The following is a 15,906-nucleotide window of genomic DNA, read 5'->3' as shown; positions in this document are numbered from 1 at the left end:
TGAACACAAATTACTGAAATACAGTTTGAAAAGAATGCATTAAATTTGTCTCACCAACAAGGATTAACTGACTAAATGGAAGATTACCTGTATATAATGCTTCAGAAAAGCTACCAGATTTGAACCTCTCTAAATTAATTTCTTAAATCAGACAAATCTCTTGTTCTTTTATCATGCAAGATATACTCTGGAACTGGTTTAACTGCCATAAATATCCAGTAAGAACAAAGCACAGCTCCTTGTAGTTTTATACAGCAATGTTACAATTTCCCCCTGGATTTCAATGTAAACAATTTCTATTTGCTAATATAAAACTAATCTACTGGCCAGGTGCGGTGGCTCACGCCTGTAATCCCAGCACTTTGGGAGGCTGAGGTGGGTGAATTACCTGAGGTCAGGAATTTGAGACCAGCCTGGCCAACATGGTGAAACGCCATCTCTACTAAAAATACAAAAATTAGCTGGGCATGGTGGTACGCACCTATAATCCCAGCTACTTGGGAGGGTGAGGCAGGAGAATCGCTTGAACCTGGGAGGCGTAGGTTGCAGTGAGCTGAGATTATGCCACTGCACTCCATCCTGGGCAACAGAGCAACACTCTGTGTTAAAAAAACAAAACAAAACAAAACAAAAAACTAATTTACTCAGAATAATGTTCCAAATATGAATGAGAAGCTATATGAGTTAGAAATGCTATGAACAGAACACTTGTTATTGTGCTTAATCTGTATATTTATTAGCAAAAATCACTGAAATGGGAGAAAGGCAGTCTCACTAACTCTTAGCTAAAAGTGTCATATTAAAATAACACAAGGTATCTATAATGTTATGAAGCTAACTTCAAAAGAGTCCAAGTGAAAAATTGATTTCATTACTTCATGCATCTCAACTATATTAATATATCATTACCAAATGCCTAATGACATGAAGACCACACTCCTTCACTCATTATTAGAAAAGACAGACTTCAAGTCATGGCAATGTTTTACACTGACGGATTCTACATAGAAAATGCCTTAAAAAATCTAAGTTATAGAAAGAAACTCATTTCTTTCCACGGATAATGTACAGCTTCCTAGTTTTGGTTTGAGCTCTGAAGAACTGTCTTTAGTGTCAGGATAATAGGATTACATATTTCACAAGACAATACGATACATGTGGAACTATATGATTAACCATATGAAAAAGGAATCAGTTAACTGTGCAACAAAATGCACAAATTACTAAGGGCATAGAAGCTATTAAGTCATTGTTACAGCATACAGAAGTGATTAAGAAGAAACTTGGGCTCAAATGACCATTTTGCCACTTACTAGATATGTAAATAAAATATTGCTTAATCTCCCATAGTCTCAGTTTCTTAACTGATAAAACAACAATACAAGTACCTAGGGTTTGGTATGAGGTTGGTATGATATGGATTTAAAATAATTATCATAGCTCTTGGGATATAATGTTTAATAAATGTGCTATTATTGTTTTAATTATAATTATTACTATTATTGCTTTTACTAGATGTTGTAAAGATGGTATTATATTAATAGAAGTAGTAAAATCACCACATATCATCAATATGTAAAGATGGAGCTATTTTGAAGTCTATTTGTTTAGAAGGCAGAAGATACTCTCTTTCTCTCTACAATTGGTGACTTATAATTAAACAATGCCATGTATCTCTGGCTGAAACATCCCTTGTTCCTTCTTTTACATAAAGGAGGTGATTAATGGTAGAAAATGACAACTGGAAATGAATGTGTGCCATCATAAGTTGAAACACTTAAAATGTCCATAAGGAAAAAAAAGGCTTTGGTAAAGTGATATACAAAAATAATAATTTTTATTCAGAAATCCGAAAAACTTTAGATATAATTAAAATAATGAAATTATGGGCCAGGCACAGTGGCTTATGCCTGTAATCCTAGCACTTTGGGAGACCAAGGCAGGTGGATTGCTTGAGCCCAGAAGTTTGAGATCACCTTGGGCAACATGGTGAAACTCTATTCCTACAAAAAATTAGCCAGGTGTGGTGGTGCACACTTATAGTCCCAGCTACCGGGGAGGTTGAGGTGGGAGGATCACATTACCCTGGGAGGTCCAGGCTGCAGTGAGCTGCAATCACGTCACTGCACTCCAGCCTGGGTGACAGAGTGTGTGTGTGAGAGAGAGAGAGAGAGAAAGGGAGAGAGAGAGAAAGAGAAAGAAGGAAAGGAAAGGAAAGGAAAGGAAAACGGAAGGAAGGAAGGAAGGAAGGAAGGAAGGAAGGAAGGAAGGAAGGAAGGAAGGAAGGAAGGAAGGAAGGAAGGAAGGAAGGGAAAATTATGTACAGGTACTGCAATGGACTGAATGTTTATGTCCCCCCTTAAATTCATATGTTCCAACCTACACACAAGGTGATGGTATCAGGAGGTGGGGCCTTTGAGAGGTGATTATGTCATCAGGGCAGACCCTTCATGATTGTATTAGTGCTCTTATAACAAAGACTCCAGAAACAGAGCTCACCACTTCCAACAGGTGAAGTTACAGAAAGAAGCTACCCTCCATAATCCAGAAAGTAGGCCCTCACAAGACACCAAATATACCAGTATTTTGATATTGGATTCTTAGTCTCCAGAAGTGTGAGAAATAAATTTCTGTTGTTTATAAGCTACCCAATTTATGGTATTTTGTGATAGCAGCCCAAACACACTGAGACACTTAAGTATGGCTTTTAGTTTGCTGCCTGAAAGAATTAAGTCTTCCTGGTTTGTTACCGTATACATTAAAGCTTATACTACACAAGGATGCATGTTGTGTCATTAAGATGACAAATTATTTGTTAGGACATGAACTCTCTCTGGACACGTTAGCACCACCTTATAAGGGCTGTGCACTCTGAGACTGACATCTCATTAATTTCAAGTCAATTGCAAAAATTTCTATATTATGAAGACAAAGATGAATTACACTTTACCACTCTTTTGTCTTTTCATTAGTTCACTAAACAGAGAAGACTGTACTGAGCAACCAAGCAAGGGTGGGTATCTTCAGAAGCAGCCAGTTGACTCTAAGACTAAGAAACACACATTAAAATATGATCCTAAAGAAAAAGTGCTTTTACATACACACATCTTTAAACTCAGTTACACCATAAGGTTGAAGCTATGTCCAATATTTCAAGCACTGCAAAATGACATTTATATGTATTTCAAATATTTATAACACCTCTATTTTCTGTTATTATTAAAGCTAAATTGCACTACAGAAATATATTATTAAAGAAGCTAAATTTTATTAAGCTCTTATGTTTATTTCTTATATTTCCTCCAAGCAACATTAAAAGCAAAGAAATTGCCTACAACTTCTACCCACACTATCTTTGTTCTTCCTGAAGCCTCTAGAGAACCCTAGAAATTCTAATTAGAATTAGCAGTTATAAGCTACATATTTTATTATTATTTCAAATTTAGTTAATATGAACCATCATTACTTTAAATCTTATATAATATCATTATTGTCTATAATTACTATAGTTTTTAAAGGAGAATGACACTACCATTCTAGCCTTGATGGTTATATGCCCCCAAATATCATCAAATCGAATAATAAACAAAACTAGAACATATATACAAATTCCAACACTTACATATATGATACATATTCAAAGCTACTAACAGGATATTCTCCAGCTGTTTCTAACATATATATTTCATGAATTCAGAGAGTATTTTGAAATATATTTTGTAATATGACATTATTATGGCTTGTGAGTAGAACGTAAATGTCATAAGCATGAAGGTACAAGATTTGGGAACTAGAATAGACCTTAGAGATGCAGATTAGGAATTCATACTAGTCAGGATATCATCATATCTTACCTAGTCTACTGATACTTACTCACAATCAATGATCTATTACCTATCTATATATTCCCATCACCTATCTGTCCCCAAAGGTCTATTCAAGGGCTAATCACCAAATTACTAAACCACTAATGCTTAAAGAATAAAACCCTAATTCTTCAGTGTGAAGTTTCCTTACCACCTATGCCACAAAGTCTCTTCATTCCAGAGTCCTGACCCAAGGCTGACTGCCTGTGCCTTCAATGCAGTATGCCTTTCACTCCTCCTTATTAATAAATTAAATGAACAGTAGATCATTGGCCCAAGCCTGTCTCCAAACTTTAAGTTCCAACTTAACAAATGGAAACCTAAAGACGGAGTACAGTCATCCCTTAGTATCAACCGCGGATTGGTTCCAGGAGTACTTGCGGATACCAAAATATACAAATATTTGGTCAGGTGCAGTGGATCATGCCTGTAATCCCAGCACTTTGGGAGGATGAGGTGGGCGGATCACCTAAGGTCGGGAGTTCAAGACCAGCCTGACCAATGTGGAGAAACCCTGTCTCTACCAAAAATACAAAATTAGCCGGGCGTGGTGGCGCATGCCTGTAATCCCAGCTACTCAGGAGGCTGAGGCAGGAGAATCACTTGAACCAAGGAGGTGGAGGTTGCGGTGAGCTGAGATCATGCCATTGCCCTCCAGCCTGGGCAACAAGAGCGAAACTCCGTCTCAAAAACAAAAACAAAAAAAAAGAAAATATTCAAATACCTGATATAAAATGGCATAATATTCATATAGAAGCTATGCACATCCTCCCATATACTTTAAATCATCTCTAGATTCGTTATAATACCTAAATATTATGTTGATGCAAAAGTAATTGCAGTTTCTGCCATTAATGTAAATACTATGAAAATAGTTGTTATACTGTATTTTTTACATTTCTTTCTTTTGAGACCCTGTCATCCTGGCTGGAGTGCAGGCTCACTGCAGCCTCAGCTGCATGGCTCACTGCAGCCTCAGCTTCCCAGGTTCAAGTGACCCTCCCACTTCAGCCTCCCAAGTAACTGGGACTCCAGGTGCATTATCACCACACCCAGTTAATTTTTTTACTTTCTGCAGAGATGGGGTCTCACCACGTTGCCCAGGCTGGTCTCAAAGTCCTGAGTCCAAATGATCCTCCCACCTTGGCCTCCCAAAGTGCTGAGATTATAGGCATGAGTCACCATGCCCAGTATATTATTATTATTTTTTTTTCAAATATTTTCTGTCCATGGTTGGTTGAATCCACGGATGCAGAGGCCTACGCAGAGATGAAACGCCAACTGTGTATTTTAAACAGCTAAGCTTCAGCCAATCACAGCCAAACTTCAGCCAATTGTAGGCAGCCAACTGATGAGCCTATTCCCAAACAAGGCAAATGCCTCATCACACCACACCCAAATGAGATAAATGACTATCTGTAGACAATTAGACGATTTTTCTACTTTGTTCCCGTGTTCATACTATAAAAGGTTGAGGCTCACACTGAAACCCTGCTGGTTCTGAATGCTGACCAATTAATGAATGATTCCTTGCTCAAATGAATTCTGTTAAATTTGATTTGTCTCCAGTTTTTCTTTTAACATTTTACTAATGGTATTCTCTAGCTAGAATGCCATCTTTCCTTCCTTCTTCCCCTACAGAAATTCTATTAAAATTTCAAGCCCCAACTCTAATTATACTACCTCTAGGATCTCCATTGACCCTACTCAAAATTAATTATTTGTTTTTGTACCTCAATGGCTTTAAAAAAATATTTACTCTAACATTACTACAACTTGACTAAATATACTGGGCATCCTCCTACCTCTCTCAGTAGGTTGTGAGTTCCCTGGTACCTGGACAAGATCTTATTCATTTCTTTCCCTCCCATTTAGTATAGAACCTCGCACACAATAGGTACCATACAAACTTAACCTAAATGAAATGAGAGATCCATTCTTTCCTAAAACAGAAATGATCTGTTTTTAAATAACACAATAAAATAATTTTATCTAAAACTCTAACAGTAATTTAAATAGGAAGTATAATTTTATGCTACCTTCATGTATTAAATATTTGAACATTTAAATATTATAGATATCAGAACTAGTGTATTTTAAAGCTCCTATTTAGCTCTTAAACAACTTCCTGAAAAATAGACTTGTAGTGCTTTACAGTACACTTAGCGAGGACAGAGGCATGAGCTCTCCTATGTTCTTGCAGTAGTGAAAAAGAGTCAGAGGTTTTAGAACACTGGTCTAAGAGGTTTGGAAATAGGTATTAGCAAAAACAGGAATGATGCTCCTTCCAGAATGCAGCTGAGTGAGCTGCAATGAACAGCAAAATGGGGGGAAAAGGTGCCCTACAGATAAGAAAACCAGGGCGATGAATTTAAGTTTGATGAAAGCAGACCCTCCTGCTGATTTCTTACTAAACCTGCCACCTATTGACCACATTATGAATCAAGGCACTGCGAATGACAAGGAACTTCAGCGATTACAGTAACATCAATCAATAGTTACTGCGGGTTACAAAAGAATGGCAGTTTAGTAACATTAAAATTTATTTTACCTATGGTGTGTATGTCTGAAATAGGCTATGATGCATAATTGATCCTGTATATGTCCTTTCAGAAGTAAATTTTAGTAAAAGTCATGGTACTGAAAGGTGATGCTTTCCAAATTTCTACTTAAATATCCACAATTAGGGAAGTCGTAGTAGTGTGAAATAGAAAAATCAAAGAATCAAAGTTAAGAGGAATGAAAATAAAGCTTTCTCAGCAATACATACATGAGAGGTTTTATATGAATTTTGTTTGGTTTTGATTTGGTTTGATTAGGTTTTGGCAGCTGCAGTAAGAATTGCTTCAATTCTGACTGATTAGCTCTACCAAGTGCTGAAAAGAAGAGCAGTAAATTTTGCTGAATTAACAGTTGTACTGAAGCATCAATAACTAAGACACACACACACACACACACACACACACACACAGCATCAGGTTAAATGAAAGGGATACCAATGTGCCGAGTGCTTTAAATATATAACCTTGTTTAATTCTCACAATACTACCAGGTAAACATTAGTCTATTCATTTTATGCATGAGAAAATTCAGTCTCCGAGGTTACAAGTATCACAGCTGGAATGCAAGTATGTGCGAATTTATTTCCTCTGGCTTTTCGTACTATACCACGCTATCTTTAATGGGTTTTACACTTACCTCACTGTCTCTTACTTCAGTTTCTTCATTGGTAAAATAAAGAGTCTGTGCTTAATAACTTCTAAGATCCAGACTAACTCTAAAATTATATAAAATCTATGATTCTTGTAGCATTCAATTCAAATAAGTCCAAAATCTAAAGAGTAAATGCTCAATAGAAAATTTTCAAAGAAATGGAGGGAGAAGTTTACAGAAAAAGAAATTTTATGCTTTACAGAAATCAAAATTTTTTTGGAATAAATGAAAAGAGACACGACATACCAAAATCTTGGGGATGCAGCAAAAGCAGTATTAAAAGGGAAGTTAATAGCACTAAAGGCCTACCTGAAAAAGTTAGAAAAATCTCAAATTAAAGATCTAGCTTCACACCTAGAGGAAGCAGAAAAACAAGAGCAAATCATTGCAAAAGCTAGCACAAGAAATGAATAAAACCAGAGAAGAACTGAATGACATTGATACCCAAAAATCCACACAAAGAATTAACTAAACCAAAAGTTGATTATATGAATGCATAAACAAGATAAATGGACTACTACCTACATTAAAAAAGAAAAAAAGAGGCCATCCAAATAAGCACAATAAAAAACAACAAAGGTGACATTACAAATGATCCTGCAGAAAAACAAAAGATCCTCAGAGACTGTTATGTATACTTCTGTGCAAACCAACTACAAAATATAGAGGAGATATATAAGTTTCCTAGAAACACACAACCTCCCAAGATTGAATCGGGAAGAAACTGAAACCCAGAACAGACAAATATTGAGTTCCAAAATTAAATCAGTAAATAAAAAAACAAACAACAACAACAAAAAAAACTTAACGACAAAAAACAAACAAACAAAAACAAACAAACAAAAAAACCCAGAACAGACAGTTTCACAGCTGAAGTCTGCCAGACATAAAAAGAAGAGCTGGTACCAATTCTACTGAAACTGTTTCAAAACACTGAAGAGGAGGGACTCCTCCATAACTCTATGAAGCCAGCATCACCCTGATAGCAAAACCTGGCAAAGAAACAACAGAACGTGAAAACTATAGGCCAATATCTCTAATGAACATAGACACAAAAATTCCCCAAATACCAGCAAACCAAATCAAGCACATCAGAAAGTTACTTTGGCAAGATCAAGTAGGCTTTATTTCTGGGATTCAATGTTTGTCAACGTCGATAAATAAGTGTGATTCATCATATAAACAGAACTAAAAACAAAAACCATATGATCATCTCAATAGACATGGAAAAAGCCATCAATAAGATCCAGCATCCCTTCATGATAAAAATCCACAAGAAACTAGGCATACCTCAAAATAATAAGAGCTATCTATGACAAGCCCACGGCCAACATCATACTGAATGGAGGAAAGCTGGAAGCACTTCCCTTGAGAACTGGAATAAGACAAGGATGCCCACTCTCATCGTTCCTATTAAACGTAGTACTGGAAGTCCTTGGAAGAGCAATCAGTCAAGAGAAAGAAATAAAAGATATCTGAATAGAAAAAGATGTCAAAGTATCTCTCCTCACAGACGATATGATCCTATACCTAGAAAACACTAAAGACTGCCAAAAGGTTCCTGGAACACAAACAATTTCAGTAAAGTTTCAAAATACAAACTCAAATGACTCTCAAGCTGAGAGCCAAAACAAGAACACAGCATCATTTACAATAGGCACAAAAAATGAAATACCTAGGTATACACATCTAACCAAGAAGGTGAAAGATCTCTACAAGGAGAGCCACAAAACATGGCTAAAAGAAATAATGAGTGACACAAACAAATGGAAGAACATCTCATGCTCATAAATTGGATGAGTCAATATCATTATAATAGCCATACTGCCCAAAGCAATTTACAGATTCAATAATATTCCTACCAAACTACCAATGTCCTTTTTCACAGGCTTAGAAAAAACTATTCTAAAATTCACATGGAATCAGAAAAGAGCCCAAATAGCCAAAGCAATCCTAAGCGAAAAGCACAAAGCCAGAGGCATCATATTACCAGACTTCAAACTATATTACTAGGCTACAGTAACCAAAACAGCATGGTACTGGTACAAAAATAGACACATAGACCAACAGAACAGACTAAGAGAACCAAGAAATAAAGCTGCACACCTACAGCCATCTGAATTTTGACAAAGTCAAACAAAAATAAGCAATGGAGAAAGGACTACCTATTCAATAAATGCTGCTGTGATAACTGGCTAGCCATATACAGAAGAACAAAACTGAAACCCTGTCTTCCACCGTACACAAAAAGTAAGTCAGAATGGATTAAAGAATTAAATATAAGACCTCAAACTATGAAAATCCTATAAGAAAACCTAAAACACCATTCTGGACATCTGCCTCGGGAAATAACTCATGACTACGTTTTCAAAAGCAACTGTAACAAAAATTGATGAGTGGGACTTAATTTAACTAACGAGCTTCTGCACAGCAAAAGAAACTATCAATGGAATAAATAGACAACCTGCGCAATGGAAGAAAATATTCACAAACTATGCATCTGACAAAGATCTAATACCCAGAATCTATAAGGAACTTAAAGAAATCAACAACCAAAAAACAAATAACCCCATTAAAAAGTGGGCAAAGAACATGAACATACACTTCTCAAAAGAAGACATATGGGCCAGGCATGGTGGCTCACACCTGTAATCCCAGCACTTTGGAAGGCTGAGGCAGGCGGATCACCTGAGGTCAAGACCAGCCTGTCCAACATAGTGAAATCTCGTCTCTACTAAAAATACAAAAATTAGCTGGGCATGGTCGCGGGCACCTGTAATCCCAGCTACTGGGCAGTCTGAGGCAGGAGAATCACTTGAACCCAGAAGGCAGAGATTGCAGTGGGTTGAGATCGCACCATCACACTCCAGCCAGGGCAACAAGAGTGAAACTCTGTCTCAAAAAAATAAAAATAAAAATAAAAAGACATACAAGAGGCTGACAAACATATGAAAAAATGCTCATAACACTAACGAAACCACAGTAAGATACCATCTCACATGAATCAGCATGACTATTACTAAAAAGCCAAAAAAAAAAAAAAACCCAAAGAGATGCTGGCAAGGCTGTGGAGAAAACAGAACACTTATACACTGTTGGTAAGAATGTAAATTAGTTCAGCCACTATAGAAAGCAGTTCAGAGAATTCTCAAATAACTTAAAACAGAACTACCATTCTACTCAGCAATCACATTACTAGGTTTAAATCCAAAAGAAAAGAAATCATTTCCCCCAAAAGACATATGCACTTTTATGTGCATCACAGCACTGTTTACAATAGCGAAGACATGGAATCAATCTAGGTGCCCACCAAAAGTGGACTGGATAAAGAAAATGTGGTACATATACACCATGGAATACTATGCAACCATAATTTTAAAAAATCATATCCTGGCCGGGCACGGTGGCTCACGCCTGTAATCCTAGCACTTTGGGGGGGCCGAGGTGGGTGGATTACCTGAGGCCAGGAGTTTGAGACTAGCCTGGCCAACATGGCGAAACCCCATCTCTACTAAAAATACAAAAATTAGCTAGGCATGGTGGGCGCCTGTAATCCCAGATACTCGGGAGGCTGAGGCAGGAGAACTGCTTGAACTCGAGAGGCAGACAGTGCAGTAAGCCAAGATTGCATCATTGCACTCCAGCCTGGGCAACAAGACCGAAACTCTGTCTCAAATCAATCAGTCAATCAATCAATCAATCAATCATACCCTTTGCAGTAACATGGATGCAGCTGGAGGCCATTATCCTAAGCAAATTAATGCAGGAACAGAAAATTAAATATTGCATATTCTCACTTATAAGTGGGAGCTAAAGACTGGATATTCTTGGACACAAAGATGGGAATAGTCACTAGGGGCTAATAGAGAACAGAGGGAGGGAAGAGGGTAAGGATTAAAAAACTAATGGTCAGGTACTATGCTCATCGTTACCTGGATGATGGGATCATTTGCATCCCAAACCTCAGAATCATGTAACATACCCATGTAACAATCCTGCACATGTACCCCCTGAATATAAAATAAGAGTTAAAATTATTTTTAAAAAGGAAAGTAAAATAAAATTGCCTGTGAATATAAGAAAATGTGCTCAATCTCACTCTGTATTCAAAAAGCAAAAATTATAACAACAATGATTTACCATTTTCACCTCTGAGGTGGGCAAAGATTTTGGGAAAACAGATATTCATATATATTCTTTGTGACACTATAAATTGATACAAATTCATCAGAATGCAATTTCATACTATCGTTAAAATTTGTAAATGTACACAGCATTTTATCCAGGAATTTTACTTGTAGAATTTGTGAAACACAGCATATATAGAGTCATGTTCACCACAGCAATTCTTAAACAAGCAAAAGACTAGAACTAATCTAAATAGCCATTAATATGGGATTAATTAAATTAAGATAGGCCCATACACAACATTCTATGCAGTATGTAAAAAGAACACAGTAGATAAACACAAGCACCTACAGAATAATCTTCAGGCACAGTTGGTGAAAACAGCAAGGAATAAAAAACGAAAAATCATAAATGCACATATGTGTTGAGAGGCATAGACTATTTCTAGGAGAAAACGTGAAAAATTAGAATTAAGAAAAAGTGAAAAATTAGAATTAATGATTTTATCTGGGCGAAATGCTGTAAGTCTGAGATTGAAGGGAGATTTACATTTGTTAAACTACCTTATTTTACTATATGAATAATTTGCCATAAGCATGAACACTTTGCTACAAGCAATTTTTTAACTTTAAAAAGTGATTATAATAAATGGTAATCACTTGAATCATTGAAGAATTCTTTAAATGTGAGGTCTACAATACCAAACAAGAAAAAAGAAAGGTAGGCCTAATAGTAGTAACTTTTTTTAAATGTCAAAATTCTTCAGAATAGTCTAATCACCCCAGATTTGTGTGTGCATATGAACTTCAATTTACAAAGAACAACGAATACAGCACAACAACCTCCAGTGTACATAATCTAAAACAAAACTTTCACACCTCTCTCTCAATATTCCAAAATTTATATTCTCATATTCTAAGGCATAATGTGACAAATCAGACAAATGAATGATAAAGGTGCTAATTCCAGGGGCATGAGAGTATGGATTGCTTCCATTTTTCAATTGCAAGAACTCATTCAGACAAAAAGTAATATCCTTAACTAAACTATCACTTCTGCAACAATTAGTGAAATAATCATGTTGAAATAAAATACCAAAAATTAATGAACCATAATTATCTATTATGAGATTGAGAAGCTACCTGTATAGTAACAAAATCATGTGTGAAATTCACAAGTGAATAAATAAAGGATCTAATCATAAACAAAGCACTCTATTATCAAATCAGTAAACAATACTTATAAGGCACTGGATTTTGATATTAATACAAAATATCTAATTATAGCAAAAACTATAACATTTCCTAGGAATCCAAATTGATAAGTAATACAAGCATGACAGAAAAGACTATTTAAGACTATGGGACCAATCTTATTTCAATTTCATGAAAAATTCTGAGACTTCAGTGTTCTCTCACATTATTTTCTCTTACTTGATGAATCAACAGATTCACCTCCCCTGCTTCTCAATAAAAATGACAATTTCATAATGGAGCAGTGCAACACACATATTTAACAATAAAAGTAAAACCTGTATTTTCAGAATAATAGTAACATTTATGTATAATAAAATTCAAAGGTAAAAGAAATTTCCTTCTTTAATTACTAGGTAAAATATGGTTAAATGTCAATCTATTTATGTTTCACCCTGTCTGATGTGGGAAAAGCAGACATATACCCACTACTAGAAATTTTTAGCAAAGCACTGAATTAAATTATACTTGAATCAGGAACTTATATTTTATTTTTAAAAATGTACCTTTCATCTGAGTAGCAAAATTCAATGCCAGTTTGGCAAAGAGATCTGGATTCTCAAACTTGTCTTCTTTAACTTTTAACCAGAAACAGTTCTCAGATAATTCTGTGGGTTCAATCTGAAACAAAAATAACAAAGAAAAGATTCTAAATTATAATTTCATATTTAAATTTTCAAGGAACTAACTTTCAGCAAGGTTGAATGACAGTTCCTTTATTCCTCTATCCTCTAAGTCAATTTCAGGATGTATCTAAATAATACTTATAAAGTAAATATTCATTGGGAAATTCAGAATTGTGTGAAAAAATGGCAAACAATAGAAATAGGCCACATAGCAAAATGCAGCTTAAAAATTATTCTCCTGGAAGGAGTCTTAAAAATAATTTAGGAAATCCTAACCCCAACTCACATAAAATCTTCTTGTTCCTGGGTTTTTTAAAACAGGGAAACTCAGACTTAGAAAAGTGAATTCCCTTTGTTCACTCATTAGGTTTAAGTTAGCAACCATAATGATAGCTGACACACACCTCCTACATTGTGTCAGGTACTGTCTTAAGTTATTTGCATATATTAACTAATTTAATCCTCGTAATAATTTTTTGACCTGTTCTGTTATTATCTCCACATTAAAAGATGAGGAAACAGAGCCCAAGAAAGTTTAAGTGGCTGCCCAAATTAGTAAATGGCAGAGCTGGGATTTTAAACCCAGATAAGTGCTCCAGAGGACCGTGGTCTTAACTACTACCCAAGATTAAAACTTCATCTTCCAATACACCATGAAGCTTCGTGATGTGTAACTACCATTACACTGCATACTAAATTGTTAAATTAGGAAGCATATCACTACATTAACACTGGCAGATAGCGAGGCAACAGCTTTGAAATCTTGTATTTTGATGAATTGTACCTAATCTTTTTAAAAGAAAAACTACATTCTAAAACCATTTACTCCAAGTTTACTCTTATGAGCAAAGCATAAATATATGCATAAGACTGAAAAATGATTTAACCATCATTCTGTTTAAACCAACTTACTACATAGATGCTGTCTAATACTGTAAATATGTTCTTGGATGACACATTTCCCCAAATGGTTGTCTGGGTAAATGGATTTTCATTAGATTAGTTCCCAGTGAATGAGGACTGTGTCAATCTACATAATAACCTTTTAAAACATATTATTTGCTAATAATAATAAAGTCTAACAACATTCATAAGAAAGTATTTTCATACATCATATTAAAAAATTAAGGTATGTCAATATTGAATATTGTCACTTATTCCACACTATCTGAAAGTGTAAAACTTAAAACAAAAGTCATTCACTAAGAAAAACAAGTAAGATAAAAAGGCTCAATAATAAATAGCATTTTATTTAAGAAAAATGGGGTAGAGGCTTCAGCTCACAGGAGGCAGGTGGCACTCATATCCTCCATAAAAAGCCAAAAAAGAGAGTAGATAATCACAACATGTAAAAACATTGGAATTTGGCAGGGAAGTTACAGAAAACACCTGAGGCATGGAAGGAGCAGGAATCCAGGCAGCAAGCCTGGCTGTGATCAGCTGGCCACCCAGAGAAGCATCCCAATGTGGGAAAAGGGTAAATAACATACCCCCAGTGGTCCAGATTCCCACTGTGAACTCTGAAGATTCTAGCCATAGGAGAGCCACTCAGCCTCCACAGGCCCTGAAACTAGTCTTTAGTAAACAAAGTTACCGGCAGTCTGTGCAAAGGCATTGCTCTAGAGTGGGCATTCACACTGGATCCCACACATGCCACCAAGACCGAAGCAGCTGCAGTATGGCAAGAGACTGAGAGTCCAAACCCCATCAGACTACATCCTGCCCTGGGATTCTCTATCTCCACATCCTTGGAGCCCACTGAAATCTCCCACATCCACCCAGATGACTGCAGTGATGTGATACTGGCTAGATCTAGCAATGAGACCAGGTCCCAGCATTCTAGCCCACAAGGTGTCCTACATCCCAGGAACACGTGGTGCAGCATATTGGAGAGGCTACAGGCCAAGAGAGAATGGGATACTATATTTAAAGTGCCAAAAGGAAAAAAAAAAAAAACACACACACACACACACTGGAAGCCAGTTGTATATACCCAACAAATCTATCCATCAAAAATTAAGGAGAAATACATAATGTCTTTCCCAAACACACAAAAACTGAGGGAATTCATCACCACCAGACAAGCCCTGCAAGAAATGCTTAAGGAAGTCGTACATATCTGAAAGAGAATATATGTAGCACATGAAAGTATAAAATTCACATGTAGTATAAAACTATGAAACTCACATGTAGAGCAGATAGACAAATGAGAAAGAGAAAGGACTCAAATGTTAACACTACAGAAAACTAACAAACCACATGGATAAACAATAACAAAGAAAGAAAAAACAAAGGATACACAAAACGAACAGAAAACAATTAACAAAATGACAGGAATAAGTCTTCACCTATCAATAATAAACTTGAATGTAAACCAATTAAATTGCCCACTTAGAAGATATAGACTGGCTGAATGTATTAAAAAACATGACCCAACTATATGCTTCCAACAAGAAACACATTTAACCTGCAAGACACACATAGACTGAAAATAATAAAATAGAAGATATTAAATTGCAAATGGTAGCCAAAAGTGAGGAGTAAATATACATATATCAGATCAAACAGATGTTAAGTCAAAAATAGTAAAAAGAGACAAAGTAGGTCTATATATATATAGATAGATAGATAGATAGATAGATAGATAGATAGATATATACGCATCAATTTAGCAAGAGGATGTAACATGTCAAAATATATACATACCCAACACTGGAGCACCCAGATATACAAAGAAAATACTATTAGATCTAAAGGGAAAGATAGACTCTAATATAGTAATAGTTGGGGACTTCAACACCCTACTCCCAGCATTAGACA

At 35.8% G+C, this 15,906-nt stretch overlaps 1 protein-coding gene across 6 annotated transcripts in view; it reads right to left on the bottom strand.

Moving 5' to 3' along the window:
• Positions 1 to 15,906, bottom strand: part of DIAPH2 (diaphanous related formin 2) — a 912,659-nt gene that overhangs the window by 624,470 nt on the left and 272,283 nt on the right. For all 6 annotated transcript variants that reach the window (XM_050775145.1, XM_050775147.1, XM_050775146.1 and 3 more), the window contains one exon: positions 12,967 to 13,081. In XM_050775145.1, coding sequence (XP_050631102.1) covers positions 12,967 to 13,081 — 115 coding nt within the window. The remainder of the gene's footprint in view (positions 1 to 12,966; positions 13,082 to 15,906) is intronic.

The sequence above is a fragment of the Macaca thibetana genome, chromosome X, assembly GCF_024542745.1.
Source record: "Macaca thibetana thibetana isolate TM-01 chromosome X, ASM2454274v1, whole genome shotgun sequence".
Classification (NCBI taxonomy): Eukaryota; Metazoa; Chordata; class Mammalia; order Primates; family Cercopithecidae; genus Macaca; species Macaca thibetana.
Note: the sequence above shows the minus strand (reverse complement) of the source record. Positions and strands in the feature narration are given on the sequence as shown.